Below are 26,090 nucleotides of genomic sequence, written 5' to 3' on the forward strand. Positions count from 1 at the left end.
AGAAATTGCCTACTTCCCCTGCTCCCCCTCTTCCTGGCAGTCTCAGTGAGCACTGGTGTGTGCCGGCCACTGTCCTGGGCGGGGACACCATCGTGAGCAAGAGGATTCCACACTGTGCCTGGAGGAGCTTAGAGTCTAGTGGGGGAACTGGCTGAAAGTGGCTCACTCCAGACCCTCCCAACCCTCTCTGCTTCCCTGGGGCTGACCCTGTCAGGGTCTGGCCCTGGTGCCCCTCTGGAGGTGAGGTGTCCCCTCCCCAGTGTCCCCAGATGCCCACGTGGCCTTGAGGTGGTTCAAAGCCTGAGTGAGGCTTCTGCTCTAATAGAAGCTACTCTTTTAACTTCCCCTGTCAGCAGGCAGACTCATGAGACATCTGAGGATAGGCCCTGCCTGCGGAGGTGGGCAGGGGATTCGCTCAGAGTGGGCTTTGGCGGGGCGATTTCTGCTAAGAACATTTTCCACAGAGATGAAATACTGCAGTGTGGAGTCCTGCTTCCTCGTTTACTAATCAAGTCTGTCTGCATCTCCTCCTCTGTCAGGTGAGGATAATGATCCCGCCTCTCTCCTTGGGCCCGTTGTAAAGATCGCGGGAGTTAATACATGTAAAGACTTAGCATGCTGCCTGGCACATAGCAAGTGCTCGTTAAATGTTAGCTCATGTTATTTCTGTTCACTCTAACAGAAGGTCTCTGTGATGATACCACATTTGCAAGACACTTTTCACCAGATGTAAGAAATGTTTCAGTAGTTATTGGAGGACACTTCAGAAGCTACGGAAGTTTCCAGCATTCCGCCGGCATGTCCCTGCCTTTTCTACCTGCATGGATGAGCATATTAGCATAGCAGTCCTGTGTCACTAAGATATTTGACAATAAGCCCATCAGCGATTCCCAACTCCCAAACAAAGGGAAAGCCTTGAAGGGAAGCATTTTCCAGGAGGAAACCTATTTTCTCTCCTCAACTCATTTGGTGGAGGTAATCGGAAGCATTGGGGTGAGCTTCACTAGGGTGCGGAAGCCTGGCTGTGCACACTTCATTAAATCCGGGCACAAAAAGTAGTGTCTTAGTTATTGAGGGGAGAAGGCTACAGGAGCCAATGGAGCCTGAGGAACGTTGTGAGCTTGGCTGGAAATGAAGAACAGTTGGCGTGTGATTCAAGAAAATGTTTAGACGGACCAAGGGAATATGGAGAGGGCTCTGCCACGCATGGGGGATGCTGTTGACATACCAATTCCTTCTTCTTCATGCACTCCATGAGGATGATGAACAGATGCTGGGCTTGGGTCCGAGTGTACGTGAAAGTCTTCTGGATGGTCACCAGCAGCTGGTCCCTCAGAGATTCATTGATAAGTCTGCAGTTAGAAACAATGTCAACATTAGGTCAACCTATCTCCTCGTCACTACGAGTTTCTGAGGAATATTCTAGAACCCAGGAAAGCACTGTGGGGATTGAGTTTAGACAGGAGTTATTTCTTCCTGTATTTTTCTCACCACAGTTATTTCAGCTGTGGTAATTTAAAACTACAACAACAGTACACTTAAAAATAATTATCCATTTTAATGTCTCAGAACCTAAAAGAGTAAAATCAGAAGACGAATTTGGTTCTTTTTTTTTTCTTTGTCTCTCTTTTTTCCTTTTATATGGCATGTGTCTAATACCCTCTTCCTCAAGTGCTCTTATCAAAAAAAGCCTTATTCATTAGCACCATAGCAAAACTTTACTGTATTACATATATGAAGATTTAAATTTCAACTTCATCTCTAATTGTGGGGGGAAAAGCTTCCTTCTCAGTAATTTGAACACCAAAGAGGAGACATGGGACTTACGTTTCTTCTAAAACCACTTCCTGTAGGCGGTAACTTCTCTGACCAATGATTCAGATCACCATTTATTTCAAGCCTTGACATAAGCCAACAGGAAACTGACCCACAGGAGGTTTAATATAAACTATTTCATCTGGAGAAAGTTTTCATGCTAGAGAAGAACAAGGAAAAGCAAGGGAGGTACCTGATACCCAGCCACTGCCCTGTTGCCTCTCAAAGATGAACCAGATGTAACTTTTAACACCACCTTCACTAACTGGCCTGGTGAGAACTGGGCTATCTTTACCAGCCATCAGATGGCAGGAAATGAAAAATCACTTTACTCTTCATAGATTCTGTCCAAAATCAGGAGGATAAAACTGCTTCCAAGGACCAGTGACAAAATTATCATACTTTGCCTAGCATTTTGTGGTTTTATCATTTTTCCCCCATAATTGAAGAACCAGAAACTCCTCTATACAAGCAGTAAAATAGAAGTATTTCATTTGGTGCTCATGGGAACCCTGTAGGCAAAAGGTCTGTATAATTGAAAAGGGAAAGGTATTTTAGCTGTAAGAGCTGAATGCTTAAGGTCAGAGCTAGAACTAGAACCTAGGTCTTCTGATTCCTTGTCTAGTACTCTTTCCCTTACGCCACTTTCTCTCATTACTCCAAGGCCTCTCTTCATCACTGTGACTACCTGAGAAACAAATTATAACATTTGCTTTCATGTGAAAGCATAACAAATTTTGTGGCTTTCAGAAAGCAAGATGGCGGGTTTGAGGATATCCTTCTGTGCCCCAGGATTGTGTGAGGATCACTTGAGCCCACTAGGTTGGACAATATGGTGCCCTAAGCTTTGAGGAGGGTGCACTCCTCATGACGGAATTGTATCAAGGATCCTGGAATGTCATGCAGCTTGATGGAGGACGGGGTTACGGCTTCTGCACCCCAGGTAGATTTATACCATGAATATTTAGAAAAAGAGAATGATCCAGATAAAGTTGAAAAAGAAAGTAAAGTTGGGACAGTTGGATATAATCTAATCTGGGGGTATAGGGAAGACTCCTTTGAGGAAGTGCTGTTTAATCTGACACTTGAAGAATACAGGAGCATAACACGATTGGGGAGGTGTTGGGGCTCAGGAAGAGCATTCTTGGCTGATGAAATAGTGCCAACAAGCCCAGACTGAAAACATAGGGTCGGTATGGTTGGAACATGGAGAGCAAAAGAAAGAGTGAAACAAGAAGGTGCTGCAAAAGGGGTGAGTATGGAGAAGATCCTGGGAGACTTTTGAGATGGTGTTAGAGACTTTGGATTTTATCCCACAGGTAATGAGGAACCTGCGGGAGAGTGACATGATCCCATCTGTGCCGCCAAATTTCCTGAAGGGTCAAGACATGAGCACTGTACTTGACAGGCAACCCATGTGGATGGGTCTAGAGGGTTCTGCGGTACTGAGTATACATAAAAGCTATACGTGATTAACAACACAAGAAGAGACTCTTCTCATTAGCCACTTGATAGATCTAATCATTCATCGGCAGGTGTTTAATTTTGATAACAACTCGAGATTTGTTTTTCATTGCTAACCATCTGTAGTGAAATCCCAGTTCCCAGAGGTCATTAACTGTTTGAGGGACCTGTCTGTTATTCATATGTAGTCTATCAGTTTGTAAAAACTGAGAAATCATGTACAACTTAGTCGATTGTAAGCTTCATTAGTGAGGAGAGCTGAAAGACCTTGAAGATGTCTTTATACTAAGAAGTATAAAGATCTTATATTTTTTGGCCCAATTTTGCAACTGAATGAAGCTGAGCCTTTAGTTAAATCACTTAGCAACAGAAACCCAGAATTCTACCTCTACAAGTACAAGGATTCTCTAGATTGGTGTTTTCTAAAGTGTGGGGTGCCCATCACTGATTGAACAGAGTGGTTTTAGGGGAGACGAAGATGACGTAGTCTTTCCAAAGGATTAAGTTATACTTATTAAACATCAAATGACTGTTATTCCGGCTTTAGTTCTTGTACCATCCTGATTGCATCAAGAGGAAAATCAACATTTTTTATGCTTCTTTGGCTTTATTAACTCATAAGCATTTGTAAGTATCCCCCTTTTGACAAAGAAATATAGATCCCATGCTTTTTAAAAGTTTAAGAACTTTTAAAAGAAGATCCTGTATAGCATCTGGTGTGTTCAGAGCACATCATGGTTTAGGACATACAATGGCATCATATCACCTGATTTTCATAACAATCTGAGAGCGAAGCAGGTAGTAATTCCACTTTGCAGAAGAGGAGACTGTGGTCCCAAGAGACCAAATGATGTGTACAAAGTCACAGAGGCTGATGATCTCAGCGCTTGAGCCAAGTCTGCCTTCCATCGTGGTGCTGCTTTTCCTGTGTGAAACCTTTAAATATGTCTTTTGGTTTCCTACTCATCTGCATTGGAAGTAGAAATTTAAGTATATATATTTGTTTTAGGAAATTGCTTTTCCTTCTTGTGATAGGACATCTCAAGGAAATCAGATGAGTTTGAAGAAGATACGGGGAAGAGGTGAGGACAATGGCAAAGTGCATTTAGTATGCTGAAGATTCTATTTGCTTCTGATTTCCTCACAATTATTTGCTACGCTGAATGAGATGTTTTCTTTTTGGCACAAAGACTTCCTCTGTCTTCTCTAAGGACCCTTTCTTACTTTGTGACCATATTCTGTAGGATATTGGGAAGCCTACATTTTTGAAATTACTGTTTTCCTAGCTCTTGGCATTTTTTTTTTTTCCTGCACAACACCGGAATGATTTAAAAATTTTGACCGTGATATTTAATCACCAGCAAAAAATAGAAATAAGCCCATTTTAGATTTCTTTTTATGGCACCAGAACAGTGATTGAGAATTTCTTGACATCAAAACATGGTCATAGTATTATATAAAATTTTCATTTTAGACTTGGGCCTCTGACAAAATGGTGCCTATTTATAGAAAATGCTAATTTGTGGCTCCATATGGACCAATGCTATTTTTGGTATACCTCAAATTAGAATGTTTCTTGATTTAGGAAGGGTAGTCATTGAAGTGAGGAAAATCTCCATACTATGGCATTTGTGTTTCCATTTCGACGCTGAACTTGTGATCTGGAGCTTTTTGGATGAGTCACAGAAGTATCTGAAATAGGTCGATGTTCATCCAGTGCTCGGATCTTCCCAAATTTGGCTATTTGTTTTCTGTTCAAAGGTTAGCAATACAACCCACACGTGCACACTTTTCTCAGAATGACTTTAATTACCTGCCATATCCGAGTTTTGTTCCTTGATTTAAAAATAAGAAAATACATTTAGGATTCAATGGGACATGAAGAGCTACACGTAGGTTAATGGCTTCCATCGAGCAGTGAAGCGCTTCTCCTGCCCTCCATACACGCTCTGGGTTCATTTCTTCAGATACAATACGAGAACATTGTACCTCTATAAATAAAGATCATTAATAGTATCACAATTGGGCACTTAAAAGACATCATTTGCCAGAGAATCTCTAATGCTCTAAAGAAAAATAAAATTTTGTCATTGGCTTCATGCCAAAGCAAATTACTCCATGTAACCTTAGGACATGGAAAGGTTCCATGTCTTTCCTAAGGTCACCAAAAAACGGCATTTTTCTTTTCTTCTCTTCCTGTCCCCTTCTTCTTCCAACTTTCTCCCTCTCCTCTTCCTTCTTCTTCTCCTTCTTCTTGCTTAGTAAAAGTTACCCCTTCCTCCCAAATGCTATGACCCTGGGGTCACAAATATTAGCACGATTCTTCCATGAGGGGTGGGACAACACTGTGAATAAAAAAAGCATCACAGTCACCAGGGTTAGGCTCTCTGGATGGAAGCTGTCACTTGCTAGCTATAGGATCTCGTTCAAGTTGTTGGGTCTTTCCATGTCATGTTTTTCATATATGTGAAGTGAGAATTACAAGACTGCTTATCTCATAGACTTGTGAATATTTAATGAGTTAATCTTTGTAGAGGGCCTGATGCGTAGCAAGCCTTATGCAAGCATTTGTGTTATAAACACACAGTCCCACATGGCTCCTGGCTCACTGACATTCCGTCTTCTTAAGGAGCAATGCCAGTGGCTGGGGCCTTTGTGTGCAATACAGACCCCTCTCCTGAGACCACCGGAGCTCTTCTTGCTCCGCCCCACGGTATAAGGCCACTCCCAATCCAAGCTGGAAAAAGAACTTTCCCACTTCAGAGAGGTCAGAGATCACCTGTTCTTTCTTACATTTGGGAAAGAGGGATGCATAGCAGACTTAGGAGGCTTCCATACCGTGGAAACTTGCAAACACTCCATGCAGACTTCTGCCCATCTACTTACTCATTCAGCAAACAAGACTGGTGCCTGCCAGGCCCTCTGTGAGGGGTGGAGAGATGAATAATATCTAGTCTTAGCCTCAATGAACTCATAGAGTTGTAACCCATATATTCTGGTCATCTATTAATAGGTAACACACCCCCAAACTTAGTGATGTAACAGAGGGTTTTTTTTTTTTTTTTTTTTTTGCCTGTGTGTTGAAGATTTGTGGGTCAAGAATTGAGGCAGAGCACAGTGAGGATAACTCATGGCTGCTCCGTGATATCTGGGTCCTCAGCCGGAGAAGACAGAATGGCTGTAGATGACTTTGGTGCCTCAACCAGGGCCATATGTCTGGGGCTTTTTTCCTCTCCATGAGCATCTGCTGGGGTGCAATGTCCAAGATGACTTCTCTGTTCCTTTGTCTGGAACCCAGCCTGGGATGGCGGAGAGAACTGAGGACTGGCTGGCACTGTTCTCTCTGCTGGTTGCATGGTGGATGGACTTCATACAGGACAACTGGCTTCTCTCAAATTGAGGATTCCAAGAGAGCATTCAAAGGGGCCCAGGCCAAGATGTCATGACTTCCTCTGATTTAACCTCATAAGTCCCAGAATGTCATTTCCTTACATTCAATTAATCAAGCATGTCTAAGAGTAGTCTGGGTTCAAGAGGAGAGGAGGGAGGGAACCCACCTCTTGGTGGAAGGAAAGCAGGAATAGACAGAGAAGGAATATACGGATGGTGGTCATCTTGGAGACCAGCAAACCCGTCAAGGGGCTCTGTTCAGATGAGACATTATACAGCATCAGTCTTTTCCACAGTTTAATGATAAACAGCATCAGGTGTCTTACTTTCCTTTTTTTCTTTTCATAGCGGATTATGAGAATCACCGTTTTCCTTAAAAGTGATAGTCTAACCACTCTGAAGTATGAAGTATCTTCAAGTGTTACTACTGATTCAAAGCACAGAACCGGCAAATATTTTCTCCTTTGCTTCAGTGGTCCGTTTACATCTATTTAGCTTGTACTATCAACCAGATGGTTACTTTTAGGCCTTGGGCATCCGGCCAGAGACTTTTGTCCATGGACACCAACATCGTACTCTGTCCCTCTTAAGTGCAGTGTGCAAGGGACATCTTCAGCCAAATGTGCACATGCTTGGATCAGCCTTAATGCCCAGCTTAAGTCACCATCAAAACCAGCAGGGTGTTTTCTTGGTGACCTCATCTCGATTTGAAGGCTGTTTGGAGAGGAAAAGCAGCAACAAGCACCTGCCAAAAACTTGAGAGAAATTCTGACTTACTAAAGTACTGGTCCAATTTATGTTATGCCTTTTTTTTTTTTTTTTTGAAAGGGCGGGCAGTGGGAGAACAAAAGAGGGAATCATGAGTAGATTCTATACCCAGCATGGGGCCTGATGAGGGGCTTGATCTCACGACCCCAAGATCACGACCTGAGATGAAATCAAGAGTCAGATGCTTCACTGACTGAGCCACCCAGGCACCCCCCAGTTTACATTAGTCTTAATCTACCTTTGTTGGGGCCCTCCACCATCTTACTTGGATGGGACCAATAGACTACTAATTGGTTTCTTCTCTATGCTCCCTTAATCCATTCCACACATTGGATTGAATGGCTGTTCTACAAAGCAGGGATGATTCCAACACATCCTTCTGAAAACCCTGCAATAGTTTCTCATCACTGGTAAGATAACATCTCAACTTCTGACATTTCTGGAGTTTGTATGTTGTTCATCTGAAAATTTAGCCAAGGGATTTGAACTTTGGGATAAATTAATGATACAACTTAGGAGCTCACTGTTTTTCAGAGTCTGGAGACTACAGTGGGAAACTAATCTGCTAAAGATTATATATCTGAAAGCATCAGAGCTGACCTTAGAGGACAAGAGAGTCACGAAGGAAGAATCTTCGATAATGAACTACACTGACCTAAATATGTAGGCTCAACTCAGTGTGGTTACATAAAGTTAGTATTTTGTTGCTTAATGACTAGATACAAGGGGAGATTTCTTCTGTTTTATCCCTGAGATAGGATGTTCTATATCTTATGTGTGAGAAGACTGAGACTGAGTAACATAGCTTTAAGGATCTACTATTTCCCCCAGAATTACTCCCCAGCTTTTCTGATGCCCAGAGTTCCTTTTAATTAACTAAGAAGCCAAACAATATTTTGCTCAACCAACTGGGATCCCTAAGAGCAACTCTTAGGTTAAGTGATATTTCATGTTAAACTCACAGGTAATTGACAGATGCTGATGGCTTGTAGAAACCATTTCTTATTGGACAGAAAGTTGGGGAAGATGTGATGAGACCCAGGGAAGTGACCAACAGATGGGATGGGATGGGGAGCAACCTACTTTGCCCAACTTCTTACGGGAGATCAACTCCAGATACAAATGGCTTCTATCAGCAAAGACCTGTGAAAATAGTACCTCTGTCTTGTCTTAATATGTAGCTTAGAAAAGTGGTTCACCTGGGCTTTTCCTGAGGGTTTTATCTAGTCACGTGAGGTGGTGAGAATGATCTTGGAGAAGCTGCCTGTAATTGGGGAGGATGCACACTTGTGGATATGATCTGTTCAAAAAATATCATTTACCACTACCCCCAGAGGGAGCAATTCTTATTTATGTTCACTTTCTCCTTATTTTTTTACTTTTTTAAAAATCCACTCTAGAGTCTTGAGCTAGATATGGTAAAACAGAAGGTGTGGATACACATACAAAAGGAAACAGAAGGGGTTGAGGGTTGTAAAGAGAGGCACACTATATCTATTATAAGACAAGATCTGTGCTAGGCATTTTGTGTGGGGCATTTCATAAAGACAGATTAATCCAAGAAATTCCTAACTAGACTAACTCCTTGGATGCATGGATGATGACATGTGGCATTACTTATGTATTCTATTTTCTTGGTCTACATCAAGGATCAAGGTGCTGAAGACAGATGCTTTTCCACAGTCCTATTACCTTGATTCCGTTCTCCCTTCTCTTTGCCCATAGCATATCACTTTCTAAAGTATTGTATAGTGCACTTATTACGTTAACTACTTATCATCTATCTGACCCTGCTAAAATCTAAGTTCCATAACCACACTTTTGTCTATTTTTACCAGTGCCTAGAACAGTGTCTGGAACAGAGGAGGTCTTCAAAAAAAATTTGTTGAAGGGTACCTGGGTGGGTGTGTCAGTTAAGCATTTAACTCTCCATTTTGGCTCAGGTCATTATCTCAGGGTTGCGAGATTGAGCCCCACATTGGGCTCCATGCTCAGCGGGGAATCTGCTTGACATGCTCTCTCTCCTTCTCCCTCTGCCCCTCCCCCAGTTCATGTGCTCTCTTGCTCACTGTCATTCTAACATAAATAAATCTTTTTAAAAATATTTGCTGAATGACTGAACACATAATGTTGGACGACAGAATGTAATTAAACAACGAAGGGAACAAAGTCGAATAACACTGAAAATCCAACAGACACTGAAGGGGTCCCCACGTGGTAGCTCAATTAGTAATGTTATCCAGTACAGGAGCTGTTAGCCACACATGGCAATTCAAATTTAAATGGATGTACAGCTAATAAGTTTAAAATTCAAATCCTTAGTCACACTAATGACAGCTCAAGTGTTCAGTGGCCATCTGACTGGACTGAGGACATTGCCATCATCACAGAAGGTTCTACTGGACAGCACTGCTCTTGAGGCAGACGGGGCTGCCAAGCTCGTTACCTTGGGCAGAAACTAGGAAGACATGTAGGTGAAAAATCCTCAGCAGTGTTGGCTGTGTCTGTAATTTCTCTCCTTTCCTTCTTTTGGGTATGAACATGCCCAAGAGTGAAAACTGTTGCGGGTTGCCAAAGCATACAGGGACTGCCACATGGTCAGGTAGCGTCTCTGCTGCCAACACTGAAGGGGAGCACACGCCCTCTGTGATCACCCCATCCACGCCTATTGCATGTCGCCAGGCAGGAGGAACAGTGGGATATTTATCATTTTAGGCCCTCTGTAAAGGACAGAATCAGAGCTGGTCTTAGATGTATGAGCTTCTTGGGCAGGCAAACATGCTGGCTCCTCTTTAACTGACATGTTTTAAAGGCTGGTCCAACATTTACTCAGAGCAGATGCTCACCAGCACGTGAGAGAAGGGGGGCAGCTGGAAGCTGTCATGAAGTTTCACTCGGCTCTAGGGCCTGCAAGCCTCCTGCAGTTCCTGGTCTCCTACTCCCAGAGGCAATACCACGTAGCTGCTAGGACTATAGCTTCCAGCCCCAGTGTTCCAGGACAGACCCTCCGTAGCAGGAGCTGTTGAGCAAATGTCCTAATCTTTCTGTCCTCAATTTCCTTATTTATAAAATGGGGATAATTATCATAGTGACCCCAGAGAGTGGATGATAGACTGTGTTTAGATCGGGTCCTTGCATGCAGAAGCTTTAAAAAAATTCAATGTTTCAAGTATGCTTTTGGGAAGAGGGTCACAGGTACGGGGGGAAAGGGTGGGGTAAATCTCAGCTCTCAGTCTAAGTAATTTGTCAAAGATTCCTTCGGACCCCATATTCGACTCTAGGAGATGTGGGAGCAAGTAAGACTATTTTTTCAGATGGATTAGTGACGGATTAATTCCTCACGGTTTTTCAATTATTCTTTCTTATAAATTATCCATAGACAACTGCTCAGTTACTCTGTCCCTCAATGCAGCTTCAAACAGTACCCCACAACAAAGAGCCTCTTGTTTCTGATATCCTATGTATTATGCCGATAGGGAAGGACTCATATTGTCAGATAATTTAGACTGATGCACTTCATGGTGTTGATGAAACATTGACTATTTCCCAGACATATTTCAGGCAGATAAATTTATTTTCCCCTTGGCTTCATAATTCAATGTGCTATTTGATGACTGACTGGTAGTGATATATGGGGTTATCTAGAACACTTTGTCTTCACTCCAGAATAAAAGTAGCCACCCATGGCATGTTGACTGAATGGCTCTTTCTTTGCATCATTGTTAATTCACCATGGAACTCTTTGCCCTGAGCCCAAATATGGCCTCAGACTCATTCTCAACACAACATCCTAGGACGCTGGTATCAGTACATTATTGTTGACACTCAAGATGAAAACTATTTGTCATGCCTGCATTAGAGATAATAAAATCTCAAATATACTATCAAATGGTGAATACCAAGGATATCACAGTGTTGAAGAACTCCAAATTTTAGGTTTGTCTCCAAGACACTGAACTAGGACCTCCATGAACTCAAAGGTATAGATTTTTTACTGCTCACTTTAGGGATCACTGCTTACGGATACTTGATTTGCACTGAATATCTCCAGAAAACACAATGAATATGTATATCAACTCGAGGACAGTTGTCCAGCAATTACGACAACTAAAGAGAAAGCTCACTGAAGCTGAGTGGAGACTTTTCTTGACAACAGTAGTACAGATGTGAGTTAACCTTGGAATGCTACATTAATGCATCTTTAGTGTGTCTCTGGTGGAAGAAGCTTTTACAGCACGTGGTCACTGCTCTATTTAGTTTTTATGAATCCTGTGGTCCATAATCAACAATGAGAACTACGTGGGGAACCTAATGGAAATCCATTAAGAACACTGCAAGCGTTATCTATTATTAATGATACCAGCGGGTAAGATGTTAATCCACTCTATTTCTAGAAGCTGCAGGTTCTCCTGTCTGCCAGGATGATCAAAATTCATCTCCTCTAAGGTAGAGGTATTAAATACCAGGGCATTTTATTATCTGAGGCTCCCTCAGACACATTTTAAATGTGTTTGTGGATTTTGAAGTCCTCATGGCTTCTCTTTACAAGAGAAAGAGGCTATCTTGTAGAAGCAGGTGGGGACATGGACGTGTATATCTCCTGCTAAGGCAGCAATGGGGAGGACAAATCAGTCTGGTTGTTTGGTGAATGGAAGGTTCGTTGAGATGGCCCTAGGAAGCAGCTGGGGCCAGAATGCAAAGGGTCTTGAGTCCAAGCAAAGGACTGTGGTCTTGACCTGTGGATTAATGGTCTTTAACTGGCTCCACAAAGAAGCCCCTAGAATTTTGAGGAGGTGCTTCAGAGCTGTCTGAGTGAGTGACACCTGGACAGAGAGAGGCTCTAGACCAGTGGCTCTCAAATTATGGTCCCTGGACCAACAGCATCTGCATCTCCTGGGTACTTCTTGGAAAAGCAAACCACCTGGCCAATCTGACCGAACTAGAAAATCTGAGATGGAGCCCAGCTATGTGATTTTTAATAAGCCCTCGAGGTGATTATGATGCAAGATAAACAGTTGAGAACTACTGGTCTAGGCCTTCCACCTCAGCTTCACCAGAGTAAACATGTAAACATGTGTGTATCTTGTCTTATTTTTTTTAATTTAATTTTTTTCAGCGTTCCAAGATTCGTTATTTATGCACCACACCCAGTGTTCCACACAATACGTGCCCTCCTTAATACTGACCAACCCCACCCCCTCCCCTCCAAAATCCTCAGTTTGTTTCTCAGAGTCCACAGTCCCTCATGGTTTGTCTCCCACTCTGATCTCCCCCAACTCATTTCTCTCCAACTCCCAATGTCCTCTGTGTTATTCCTTATGCTCCACAAGTAAGTGAAACCATATATAATTGACTCTCTCTGCTTGACTTATTTCACTCAGTATATTCTCCTCCAGTCCCGTCCATGTTGATACAAAAGCTGGGTATTCATCCTTTCTAATGGAGGCATAATATTCCATTGTATATATGGACCACATCTTCTTTATCCATTCATCTGTTGAAGGGTATCTTGGCTCTTTTCACAGTTTAGCGACCATGGCCATTGCTGCTATGAACATTGGGGTACAGATGGCCCTTCTTTTCACTACATTTCTATCTTTGGGGTAAATAACCAGTAGTGCAATTGCAGGGTCATAGGGAAGCTCTATTTTTAATTTCTTAAGGAATCTCTACACTGTTTTCCAAAGTGGCTGCACCAACTTGCATTCCCACCAACAGTGTAAGAGGGTTCCCCTTTCTCCACATCTTCTCTAACACTTGTTGTTTACTGTCTTGTTGATTTTGGCCATTCTAACTGGTGTAATGTGGTATCTCAATGTGGTTTTGATTTAAATCTCCCTGATGGCTAATGATGATGAACATTTTTTCATATGTCTGCTAGTCATTTGTATGTCTTCTTTGGAGAAGTGTCCGTTCATGTCTTCTGCCCATTTTTTGATGTGATTATCTGTTTTGTGTGTGTTGAGTTTGAGGAGTTCTTTAGAGATCTTGGATATCAGCCTTTTGTCTGTAGTGTCATTTGCGAATATCTTCTCCCATTCTGTGGTTTGCTTCTTTGTTTTATTGACTGTTTCCCTTTCTGTGCAGAAGCTTTTGATCTTGATGAGGTCCCAAAAGTTCATTTTCGCTGTTTCCTTTGCTTTTGGAGACATGTTTTGAAAGAAGCTGCTGTGGCTGATGTCAAAGAGGTTACTTCCTATGTTCTCCTCTAGGATTTTGATAGATTCCTGCCTCATGTTGAGGTCTTTTATCTGTTTCAAGTTTATCTTTGTGTATGGTGTAAGAAAATGGTTGAATTTCATTCTTCTATACATAGCTGTCCAATTTTCCCAGCACCATTTATTGAAGAGACTGTCTTTTTTCTACTGTATATTCTTTCCTGCTTTGTCGAAGATTAGTTGACTAGAGAGTTGCAGGTCCATATCTGGACTGTCTACTCTGTTCCATTGGTCTATGTGTCTGTTTTAGAGACAGTACCATGCTGTCTTGGTGATCACAGCTTTGTAGTAAAGCTTGAAATCAGGAAACATGATGCCCTAGTTTTGTTTTTCTTTTTTAACATTTCCTTAGCAATTCAGGGTCTCTTCTGGTTCCACACAAATTTTAGGATTGTTTGCTCCAGCTATTTGAAGAATGTTGGTGGAATTTTGATCAGGATGGTATTGAAAGTATAGATTGCTCTAGGCAGTATAGACATTTTAACAATGTTTATTCTTCCAATCCATGAGCATGGAATGCTTTTCCATCTTTTTTGTGTCCTCTTCAATTTCTTTCATGAGTGTTCTGTAGTTCCTTGAGTATAGAGCCTTTACCTCTTAGGTTGGTTTTATTCACTTTTAAAAAGTGAAAATCAATGCTACAGGCATGTGGAAAATTGGGACTCTTAAAGGGTTGTCCCCTGCAATTATGAAGTCTAAGGTAAATGAGCCAGGCCCTTCTAATGTTGAATGTAGTGGCCTTGATGACTCTCTGCGGCATCTTCCACAGCAGAGAAAGCTGTGCTTCACAACTAGCACCATTTTGGGTCTAAACACCTTTATGTTTCTCATTATCTTCTTTTCTCTTTTGAAATTGGTCATCCATTTTGACCTAGTCAGAAAATCATTTTCAAAAGAAAGGAGGAAATGAACTGAATGCCCTTAAGAACTTCATGTAAATATGAACAGAGCTATCTACCAGTCCTGTCAAAACAAGCATTTCTGTGGCAAAGCTTTTTCTTCAAGGGAGAGATTTTCAAGTCTAACAGATGTTTGGAACCAAAAACAGCTGTGATCAAGAAATAAATGAGGTGATCCTTGCTAAATAAACTTTTTAAGTCAACTGGGTTCCAGAGACAAAAGTTGGCAGTGGGTACAAAGTGCTTGTGGTAACAGAGCAATGGTTGTTGTGCCCAGTACACGCATGACATGTAGAAAGTGATGAAGCTCTTTCTGAAAACATCAGGGAAATATGAAGACAAAGGTCATTCATATACATTTAAGAGTTTCTGCAAGTGTGGTCCATGGGCCACTCTGGTTGGAATCACTGGGATTTTTTTTTTTTTTTAAAGATTTATTTTTTAGAGAGAATAAGCCAACAAGTAGGGGAAAGGGAAGAGGAAGAGGGAGAGAGAGAATCTCAAGCAGACTCCCTGCTGAGCATGGAGCCCTACCTAGGGTTCAATCCCAAGGCCCTGAGATCATGACCTGGGCTGAAGTCAAGAGTAGATGCTTAAGTGACTGAGCCACCCAGGTGCCCAGCATCACTGGGATTTTGGTTTCAAGGACAGTTTCCTGCAACCCAGCCCAGGCACACTGAATCAGGATTATTATGCCTATTTTCAATGTTTTCTGTGTAATAAGTGGTCAAGAAGTTAGCTAACCAAATCTCAGAGGAACATAGTTAATCCATCCTTTGAAATCTTCACTTGGTATTGATGGGCTGTCTAAAAGTCAGGGGCAGTGGTTCTCTGAAAAGGATTAGTTTATCATAATGGATTACTCAGCTCTGTGGGTTTTTTTTTTTTTTTCTGATGTCTGCTGTTTATATTCAAGGCCACAGTTTACCCGCTTGGAGCTGAGCAATTATAAAGTAAATTTAATCAATTGGAGAACTGACTGACCAACTGAGATCAGTAAAACTTCTCCCCTCACTAGTACTTTCTTCCATGAATGCTAGGTAATTGTTTTAAAGTCAATGCTTCATCCTCTCCATGTTGACACAGCATGGATGGATCAAGTAACCATACTTTATTTTGAATAAATGAAGCTACTCCAACCTTCTGGAACTGGGGAGACAATGTCACAGGTATCTATACAGCAATATCTGTAATATATTTCATGGAGGGAAAAATTGCAATGTAAAAATTGCAAAATTGCAATTTAATAATTACAGGCATTAGTGTATGTGTGTGTATATATATACATACACATACTAATTATACATATAATTAATTTTATTAATTTGTCATTTAAATCAAAATATAGAAATTCCATATATAAATATAAAATATATTAATATAATCAATATGTAATAAATATCAATATAAAAACAGAATATTGATATATAAATAGATTCAAATTATATTATATGTAAATATATTATATATTAATATATTTGAATTATAGTTATAGGAATATATAATTAACATGTGTCATATCCTATGTAACATATTTAAAGATAAATTTGAGTATATATAAATTCAATGTAATAATATGTACACAGACCTCCAAACACACTATCTCATAAACTTAACCTTTTTACTGACTTTCCTTCAATACCATGCAGACTGATTCTTCGTTTTGTGTTGCGCTACATAAAAGAGGGTCAAGTATTAGCTTTTTCTTGGTCAACCAGGCTGATCCTCAGTTTGGATCCAGTTTGTAAAGGAAAGTGGAGAAAAGGAGCAACAGAGTCATTATATTGCCATTTTGTGTGTAATTAACATAGGCTGTTCCACTGAATAGATCTTTGGGAGGAATGCCACACTCAAGTACTTTGCCCTCTGGGCTCTTGAAACACTTTGTACATTTATCACAGCATATGTGACCATCCAGTTATCTGTATTTATGCCTATGTTTTAATCTCCATTCTAGAATCTCTGACAGGACCATGTCTTGCTCATTCTCTAGCAGTTCCATGCATAAATGTTAACTTAGAAACGTTTACAAAAACAACGCTTTTTATAAATAAAGCCCTCAATATCCTCTGTCTGTACAACATGTTTCCAACTTTCTTTCCTTCCTTCTCGGAAAGTTACAAAACAGACTCAAGTTTTGACAGCCTAATCTCTTACAGAAAATTCTAGAAAAGAGACAAGGTAAGATGAAATTAATGGAAACTGAAATGGACACTTGAAGTCAGCATGCTTGATATTTGTTTCCTTCTTTCTCACTTGACATTCCAATTATGTCTAAATCATACTGGGATACAAACCACCGAGATCAATTACCTCCTTTCAGCAGACCTCATGGAGACAAATGAGAGGGCTGTGACAGCCTTCAGCCTTAGATGGAAATCTCAAGCAGCAGAAGAAAGCATTAGTAACCATTGCACAGAGTGATATGCCCTAGGGATACAGACCACACCTGGATTTCTAAAATGGCTAGTTTTCTGGCAACTTCCTCCTAATTTTGGCCATTTTGATATGTACTTGGGAGAGAAGCAAACTTTTGTTACATCTGTGCTAGGACAGAGATAAAATGGGAAGCCATGCAACCTATTTTTCCTTATTCATCTCCACTTTGCCTTCCGTTTATGCCTTCAGCTCAGCTAATCAAAAAAACAAAGGGACGTTTATTAAGCTCCCGTAAAACAGGGAAGATAAGATTTTTTGATTTATTTGATTTTTTAAAAATCTATTCCTGTCCTCAAGAGTAGGCCAAAAGAGGGAATATCAGAATTTCTATTTGATTCATTTGATTTTTTTAAAAAATTTATTCCTGTCCTCAAGAGAAGGCCATTTCTCAGTGTTTCTCCACCATATATACTACAAATTCCACTGACACAGAACAATGGGAAGAGTCCTAGTGTCTGTCCCACTGGTAACTTCCCCAAAATTATCCAGATACTACTTAAGATCTGTAAGGCTTTCTGCTATCACAGGTCCTCTTCTTGTCCTAAGCGCTCTAAAAATGCTAAATCCATATAATTACTTATGGGAAAAAGACAACAAAATAAATGTAAGGATTGGCAATAAAACCCAGAGGAATGAGGGACATTGTCTCTGAATACACATGCATTCAGATGCCTTTTTCACGCTGACATTTTTCATCTGTGCGACTCTTTCTCACTGCCTGCTAAATGAGCTAGACTGTTTCTCTGCAATCTGAAACTTAGATTATGAATTTTCAAGTCAGAGGTTTCTGACTTCAGCTGCAGGCACCTATCCCCTGAAAGGTGTTCCTGACAATGCGTGATGTTGGTTGGCTTCCTTGGTCAGCAGCAAAAAGAAGAATCTTAGTACTGAATCTTAGTATTTGAAAATGTAGGTCATTGGGGTGCCTGGGCAGCTCAGTTGCTAAGCGTTTGCCTTCAGCTCAGGTCATGATCCCAGGACCCTGAGATGGAGCCCTACCTCAGGCTCCCTGCTCAGCAGAAGCCTGCTTCTCCCTCTCTCACTCCCCCTGCTTGTGTTCCTTCTCTCGCTATCTCTCTCTGTCAAATGAATAAATAAAATCTTTAAAAAAGAAAAGAAAATGTAGGTCACCAAATCTAATGTTCCTGGGTGGCATTAATCTGTTTCTGTTTGCAGTGTTTAGTCATTCATGATTCAGAAAAAAAAAAATTGGTAAGATTTTTAAGGAATGAAATTAGTTAGGGAAAGGGATCTGTGACTCATTTTAAACTATGACAGAGGAGAAACAGAAAATCTAGTAGGACAATAAGGGAAAAAGAGAATTTGGCCATTTCTTTTGGGAAGCTTGTGCCATAGAGCAGAGACCCATTTGCGTGGGGATAGATAGAGCCTGTCTTCCTCTATCACCAGTAATCTCATCTTCAAAAGTTAATTCGTTTTGCCAATTATAATTGGCTTCCAAAGTGGTGCCATTTCAAATTCATATTCTTGGAAGGTGGTTAATAACAGGGGATTTAAAGGCAAAATAGCAAGTTCACAAAAGTTAAACCAGAATGTGTGTAAATTTCATTCCCTTCTTTAAGATTATAAAATGAAAAGCTTTAGAGTTGAATATACACATTTACCAGTCGTTGGACCTGTATTATTTATCTAACCCTTTGTAAATGATTTTGAAACATTTTAAAGCATATTTGAATAACCAAAAAAAAAAAACAAACCCAAAAAGCAAAAATCAATGACTCCAAACTCTGATTTGAGGTTTAGTAAACAAGGTATGTGTGTTTTCTATAATCAATTTTATATGTACAATTATACCCATTTATTTATATATGTTTGTCTATATGAACATATAGTTACACATTTATATTTATTTGTAGTGAAATATATCCCAACTCTGTTGGGACTTTTTGGGAATCAAAAAAGAAATTCTTGGTGAATGTAGTCAGAGATGGGCTCATTCTTGTTTTTTTTTTTTTTTTTCCAGCATAAAGAAAACACACTCCCAGGGCACCTGCATGGCTCAGTGGGTTAAAGCCTCTGCCTTCGGCTCAGGTCATGATCCCAGGGTTCTGGGATCGAGCCCTGCATCGGGCTCTCTGCTCAGCAGGGAGCCTGCTTCTCTGTCTCTCTCTGCCTGCCTCTCTGCCTACTTGTGAGCTCTCTCTGTCAAATAAATAAATAAAATCTTAAAAAAAAAAAAAGAAAGAAAGAAAACACACTCCTGTAAAATACTGTTCCTTGGAAGTGCTTTTTTAAATCAGCTATACATGTGTGGCTAGACAACTTCTTATTCGAAATAAACATGATTAATTCTGGCAGTTATTCAAATGACACAGAGCAACGTCACGAATTCATTTGATCAGGATAAATTTATAATTGCTTTCCTGGAGCAAGAGCATACTTCTATTCTAACAGCCTATAAAGTAAATAAATGCAGACTTGTATATTTGGGTTGGCAAATATAAAGTTTCTCTTGAAGTTTGTATTTTCTTAATAACTGTTTCTAAGTGTTTCTTAAAATTTTTTAAGTTTTGATTTTAATAATTCCCAAGGTTAGAAATTAGATCTTAATTCTCCATCTTCATGCTGTTTAATTCTTTGATAATCCACTTGGTTTATATGTTTGCACACGACTACGCTTTTGCACACTGGTCATAAAATAAACAGAACTAAAACTAAACTTTGGCTTTAAAACTAGAATTGCCAATTAAAGTTAAAAGGGCATGGTATTCTAACTCTTATTTGGGTCTGGGTCGGGGGAAGGAAAAGAGTCTATCTATATGATGCCTGACACTAATATTATACTATGTGTTAACTGGAATTTAGGTAAAAACTTAATTTTTTTTTTAAAGGAAAGTTGGGGGAAAAAGAGGAACCCCCACTGGTCAGCTTGGACACTGGTTCACAGCCAGGAATGCACTGATTTTATCTTTTGGGACTACATAGAATAATAAAAAAAATAAGAAATTACAATGCAAAGGGGACGCTAAAGGGAACTTAAGTGCACCTACAGCCAAACAACAGGACCACTGAAGTACTACGTAAGGAACATGAAGGCAGATGCCACAAAATCCATTTCAGTGAATTTTTGTAATAGACCAGGGAGAGTCCTGACCTGGGATCGGGGGCAAGTACGTAACTGCTCTGGGCATCTGTCCCCCTGGTGCCACCCAAGCTCTAAGGCATGTACCATTTCCCCTACATACAAAACAGAATCAGGAAGAGCAACCGAGCAAAAAACTGTAACACTTTGAAAGTATACAACCCATAGCAGAACAAAAGGGAGGCCCTGGATCCAGACCTTCCCTGTGCACAGACCTAGAAGACCTGAAATGCTGAGATCAACAGTTCACTTCTCCATGAATTTTCTGAAAAGGAAATGTGCATTCTCAATGCAACCTCGTGTCTACTTTGTGGAAACACCGTACAGTGATTACAGGCACTGGGAAGGCAGAAAGGAAGCCAAAGCTAAAAACTGTAAATTCTTCAGGTATGTTTGCAAAAGGAACACACTGCTATATATAAATCGCTGAGCACTATGGCTAAATTTATAATAAAATCAAAGCACAGCTGAGGATCCTGAGCTCTGGTTTGTAACCCACATGGAGGCTTTCGGGCTAGTGTTCTTTTGAGTTTTTTAGTTAGAGAATGGACCAATATTTACAATGAAAGGAGAACAGAAAAGTAGTATCAATTTGCCAGGAAGCAAACTCCGATTTCATGCTTATGAATATTGGCTTTTGTTTTTGTTTTTATTCATATCAAAAGCTTTAAGGGGGCCTGAAATCACTGTCCCTATATGCCTTGTTAGCTGGAGGGCCCGTGACTCTCCTGTATTAGGGCAGGACAGGGCGCCGTGTGAAGGGCCACCTGGTGGACGGTGGGGCATAGAGTGTCCCGCACCGGGCAAGTTCACCAGTCACTCACTATTATCATTACACGTTTGTCTACCTACTAGACTTCCTAGGGGCTCTCGGAGGCTAGGAAGAGTTGTTATGCTTTTTCCTATCTGCGTGTGTGGTGCTCAGTGGGCACTTTGTGGATGTTTGTAAGAGGGATAAATAAAAGATCCCATCTCCTCTGGGGCTCCTTTCTCCCACCAGGTTCATGGGTTAGGAGAACTGATTAGGTGAGAAACTTCCTTATTTAAAAATTCAATGACGGGGGTGCCTGGCTGCCCCTGTCTGAAGACTCTTAATCTTGGGGTTGTGAGCTTGAGCCCCATGCTGGGTACAAGACTATGTATATCAATAAGAACTTAAAAAAATAAAAATAATGGTGAGTGCTGTGAAGTGTGTAAACCTGGCAATTCACAGACCTGTACCCCTGGGGCTAATAATACATTACATGTTTATAAAAAAATTAAAAAATTAAAAACAAACAACAAACAAAGAACAAAAAAAATTCAATGACTTCTCCTAGTTTTCTTCCTTAAACTTATTCACACTCAGGATGAGCTATTTTGATCAATAATACTGGAGTGCTTGGATTTTTACCACTCCCTGGGTGGGACCTCAGACTGGTAGAGAAGGCGGAAAGGGAGGTCCTTCTTGGGGATGGGGCTTTGGACTGTTGAAAATACCAACAGGGGACAGACAGACCAAGGAAAGTGCATGGGCAGGAGGCCAGGAAGGGTGTACAGAGGACCAGAGTGGTTAGAGGCTCTGCTTTTTGAGCCGATCTAGAAGGATTTCACAGCACAGGCCATCCAAAATTTTGGTAAACCTTTGGCCTTTGTAAACATGCAGCAGTTTGGTGAAGCTGGTGTTTGGAGGCTGAACCTGAAAGCTGCACATCCCAGCTTCTCCCAAGGTTCTTGCATGAACCATAAGGTCTGGATTAGCTGTCCGTCATGTGTTCAAACCCAGTCCCTGCTTCTCCATAGTGGGAGGAGCAGAAGAGAGAAGAAATGAAGAGAAGAGAAGTGCTATGACCCCTCTTTCCCTTTTTTTCTTCCTTATTAGTCTGGGCTAGTGGGGCTTTCATGGAATTTCTCACTTCATAGGACATCTAGAATATCTTCCCTACCACCTTCCCAAGACCAAACGTCTCCATCAATGGATATGATCTTTCAGAGCTTTCAACACAGGCTTTGTACTCAAAGGTCTCTATGGGGCCTGGTAAATTACCTACCCGCCTTCTTCTGAATATTTATGCCCAAATGCCAGGATGTCAGATGCCCGTCCACTCCCATCACAGACAACAACAGGCACGGGAGGGGTGTCTCGAAGGTACTCCAAGACAATCGAGATCACATTGGGTCCTCCTTCCACAATGAGCGCCACCACCGGAACGCCTTGACCGATTCCTGCATTAAAAAAGGAAAAGAAAAGGAAAAAAAAAAAAAGAGAAAAGAACACAAAGCCAGCAAACCAAAGAAACAAAAAAGGGAAACAAAAAGCACAAACTAAAATTACTGAGCACGGGGGAGATAACAACATATGAAGGGATAAAATACGGAGCAAAAATTGTACAGAAAATCCTTTTGCAGAATCTTCCCACCACACAATCTATCTGACTTTGCCCTCTCCCCAGACAGAGCTCCCGGGGTGCTGGGGCTGGTGAAGGCACCCACCACCCTACTTTCCGGGGGCAGGAGGGGTGTGTGCAAGGGTGAGGAGGGAGAGGAAGGAAGGTTAGTAGATGAAGTCCTGAGCCAGCAACCGGAAGATTGGAAGCTAAATGTGACCTTAAGCAAGTCTCATTTGTACCCAGTGGTTTAGTTTCTTACGTGAAAAACGGGGATTTAAAACAGGTCAGATCCCTGATGTCATCACAGTGCTAAGAAAATACCAGAAAGGTTCCCTTTATTAAACATTACCAAAATCAGCTGGGGACATATTTACACTTGTTGAGTCAACTACTGGCTACATTAGGGGTCTATGCATATCTGACCATAAATGATCTTCTGGATTATGGGTTCTTAACAGCATAGTAGTCATGATAAAGAATCTGGGAGACATGGTAACTACCATCTGCCTCCTGCCATTACTGTGTCCTCACCATTGACCAAGGTGCTAGGCACATGGTGGGCGGTCCGGAAACGGGTGTTGAATTCAGTTGTTGAATTCTGGGGTGTCCCAGACTTTTTCTCAAGTATTTCAGCTATTCATGGTGAGCTCAAGGATGTAAAACTTGCCCTACCATCAGCAGTCACCTAGGGTTCAACCCAACATATTAAAGACGAGTATTAAAAACGAATGTCCATGAGAGACAACAATGAAGAAGAAATGAAGACGTTCATTTTCAAGTGACCTCTCCAAGTGTCGGCACGGTTCATCGAACCACTTCTTTGGCTCATTTTGGTATCACACGACATTTTCTCACTCTTCACCTTCCCAGAATAGTTAAGGAATTGAGAAGTACCATAAAAACGAGATGGTTTAAAAAAAAATGATGGTTTTATACAGAGAAGCTATCTTAAAAAAGAAATAATCAAGATTCTGTACCACTTCTGTAAATACGAACTAAAAATAAAGCCTTTAGTCATCTCAGTTTTTCCCTTTCCCCCTCCTGTTGTGGGTTGGTTTTTTTCCCCCTTTTATCCAGAAACTGCTGCCCTGTGAGAAATAATAGTATTTCTTGCTCCATTAAGAAGGGATTGCGTTTGACGTGGGTGACCTGTTACATTTCTACAGTATTATCAGTAGCCTACGGACTTCTCTTCACTAAGTCAGGGTTTTTCATGGTCTGATTTTCATCTTAAAGGAATGGTCCACAATGTTAGTTACACAAAAATGGATGCTATTTTTAAATCAACATATTAAAAGTATAAGAAAATGATGATTGTGGGTCCCAAGATTTCTTTTTGTACTCCAGAGGAAATTCTAGGAGACGGATGACCCATGTGCTATTGGATGTTCCTGTGGATGGAGAACGTTTGAAAATTGCTCCTTTAGGTCCAAGGGGAGGGAAGCAGGAAGCGGGAAGCAAAAGGTCAGTGCGGCTGCCCTTTGGCTCAAAGACCATTAATGATTCAGACAAAATGTCCCTTTAAAACTCCATTTATGGGGGCACCTGGGTGGTTCAGTGGCTTAAAGCCTCTGCCTTTGGCTCAGGTCATGATCTCAGGGTCCTGGGATTGAGCCCCACATGGGGCTCTCTGCTCAGCGGGGAGCCTGCTTCCCCCTTTCTCTCAGCCTGCCTCTCTGCCTACTTGTGATCTCTGTTGGTCAAATAAATAAAATCTTTAAAAAAATAAAACTCCATTTGCATGTCTATGAAGGAGATGTTTTCCCCACTGGTGATCCTGAGGATTAAGTAAGTTCCTGTTGAAAGGCTCTTTGAAAATCAAGGGCTAATTTGAAATGTTAATACAGCACACTTGTTTATAAAGGGGATTTGCTGACATAGGAAACAGCCACCCCTACATGGATTTGTATTTTCATACATGTTAGAAAAGGGTCTCTTTTCCAATATTTAAAATTTTTAGGAGGCATTTCCCAAAGAACTATGATATTTAATTTTTCCCTTTTCCTTGGGTTAGTACATATATTGTAGGGCTTCATATCAAGGAAGAGTAATACGCCCTTCTAGCTGTTTTATACCAAATGATATATTTAGACTCATTCTAGGATCTTCCAAGAGAGGCATTTGCCAAATTCTGATTTTGGGCATTGATTCTGTCGGTGGAATCTTTACTCCGACTTACAGACCACTTGTGATCCACTCAATATTCTCATGGAGAACGAAGTCTTAGAATGAGCCTTCTAGAATTTCCAGTCATCTACAACCTACCAGACAACAGGCAAGACAGCTGGAAACCTCTCTTCTCTTTGAGGGGATAAATAGGATTCCCTCCAAAGGATCAATTTTCATAGGGTGACTTGCGAGCAATAAACTGTCAAATGACTTCATATCAGTATTTTTATCAAATTGTTGTAACCGTAGAAACACAGACACATTTTAGATGATCAAATTTCCTATATTTGGAATGAAGCCATTATCGATCACAAGGATGAGAACAACTATATTAATTTATATTATTATTATATCCATGCTATTATATATCCAATGCTAAAAATTGGATGAAGTATCAAGATATCATCTCCTTTTTCAACAGTTCTGATTATATCTGGCCTCCAAATTCTCTTCCATTTCCTACAGTGATAATACATGGACATTTGTTCCATAGACAACAAAAGCTCTTATAGTCTAAAATAAAGTACTTACTGTCTAAAATAAAGTACTCTTGAATTTCTTAGTTATGGGAGGTAGAGAAAGAGGCTATATCTAAAAATTTCATGCTTTATGTAAACTACCAGAATATGGTAACATTAAGTCTTTCTGTCAGGAAACACACACACACACACACACACACACACACACACACACACACCCGCCTTTGTTTCTGAGAAAAGAAAATGACATCAAATAATCAGTAATGCACAAAAGCAATTGTTCTGAGACCATTTTTTGGAGAAAAGGGTCTTTGAATACTTTTGTGACTCTGATGAAGGCTAGTGACTCTTTCTCCAGAAAAATAAACATACATAGGGATAATCAAAAAAGTGTGTCTATGCAATTTCAAGGGTATACGGATCTTTGAGAGTGACTCATGAAAAACCTGCGAGTGGACCCTTATAAAACTCCACCCTAGATTAACCACATTATTCTGTGAAGCCCTGTGAAAGATGTTCTGGAATGGGTTTTCAAGTGAAACTTTATGCCCAAGGGATCTCTGTACCTGTTGCTGTTCAGGTACACTGACCGGCTACACTTCCACAGCAAACACACGGTCTGTAGGATATCACCCTTCTCTTCGTTCTTTCTCTCATTTTTCTTTATTTCTTCTATTCACACTTAAGTTTCCAAGTTACATTTTGGACACAGGATATTAAAAATACCCTAGAGGGGCACTTGGATGGGTCAGTGGGTTAAAGCCTCTGCCTTTGGCTCAGGTCATGATCCCAGAGTCCTGGGATCAAGTCCCACATCAGGCTCTCTGTTCAGCGGGGAGCCTGCTTCCCTTCTTCTCTCTGCCTTTTTAAAAAAAAAAAAAAATAACCTAGAGATAGTCACAAATACAAAAATTAGACTCTGTAGTATATGACCTCTTTAGTTTAAAAAAAAAAAAAAGCCTTTTAAACTATCAAGA

General features: G+C 40.7%; 1 protein-coding gene across 20 annotated transcripts in view; it reads right to left on the reverse strand.

The window, feature by feature from the left end:
- Window positions 1–26,090, reverse strand: part of TRPM3 (transient receptor potential cation channel subfamily M member 3) — a gene marked incomplete at its 3' end in the record, with an annotated part of 782,399 nt that overhangs the window by 161,891 nt on the left and 594,418 nt on the right. For 19 of the 20 annotated variants that reach the window (XM_082696689.1, XM_082696696.1, XM_082696693.1 and 16 more), the window contains 2 exons: window positions 22,127–22,301; window positions 1,229–1,352 (listed from right to left, as the gene is read on the reverse strand). In XM_082696689.1, the coding sequence (XP_082552815.1) occupies window positions 1,229–1,352; window positions 22,127–22,301 (299 nt within the window). Of the gene's footprint in view, window positions 1–1,228; window positions 1,353–22,122; window positions 22,302–26,090 lie in introns of those variants that run through there. The other variant, XM_082696691.1, reaches the window with a different exon arrangement.

This window comes from Mustela nivalis, assembly GCF_964662115.1.
Source record: "Mustela nivalis genome assembly, chromosome: 13".
NCBI classification, from domain to species: Eukaryota; Metazoa; Chordata; class Mammalia; order Carnivora; family Mustelidae; genus Mustela; species Mustela nivalis.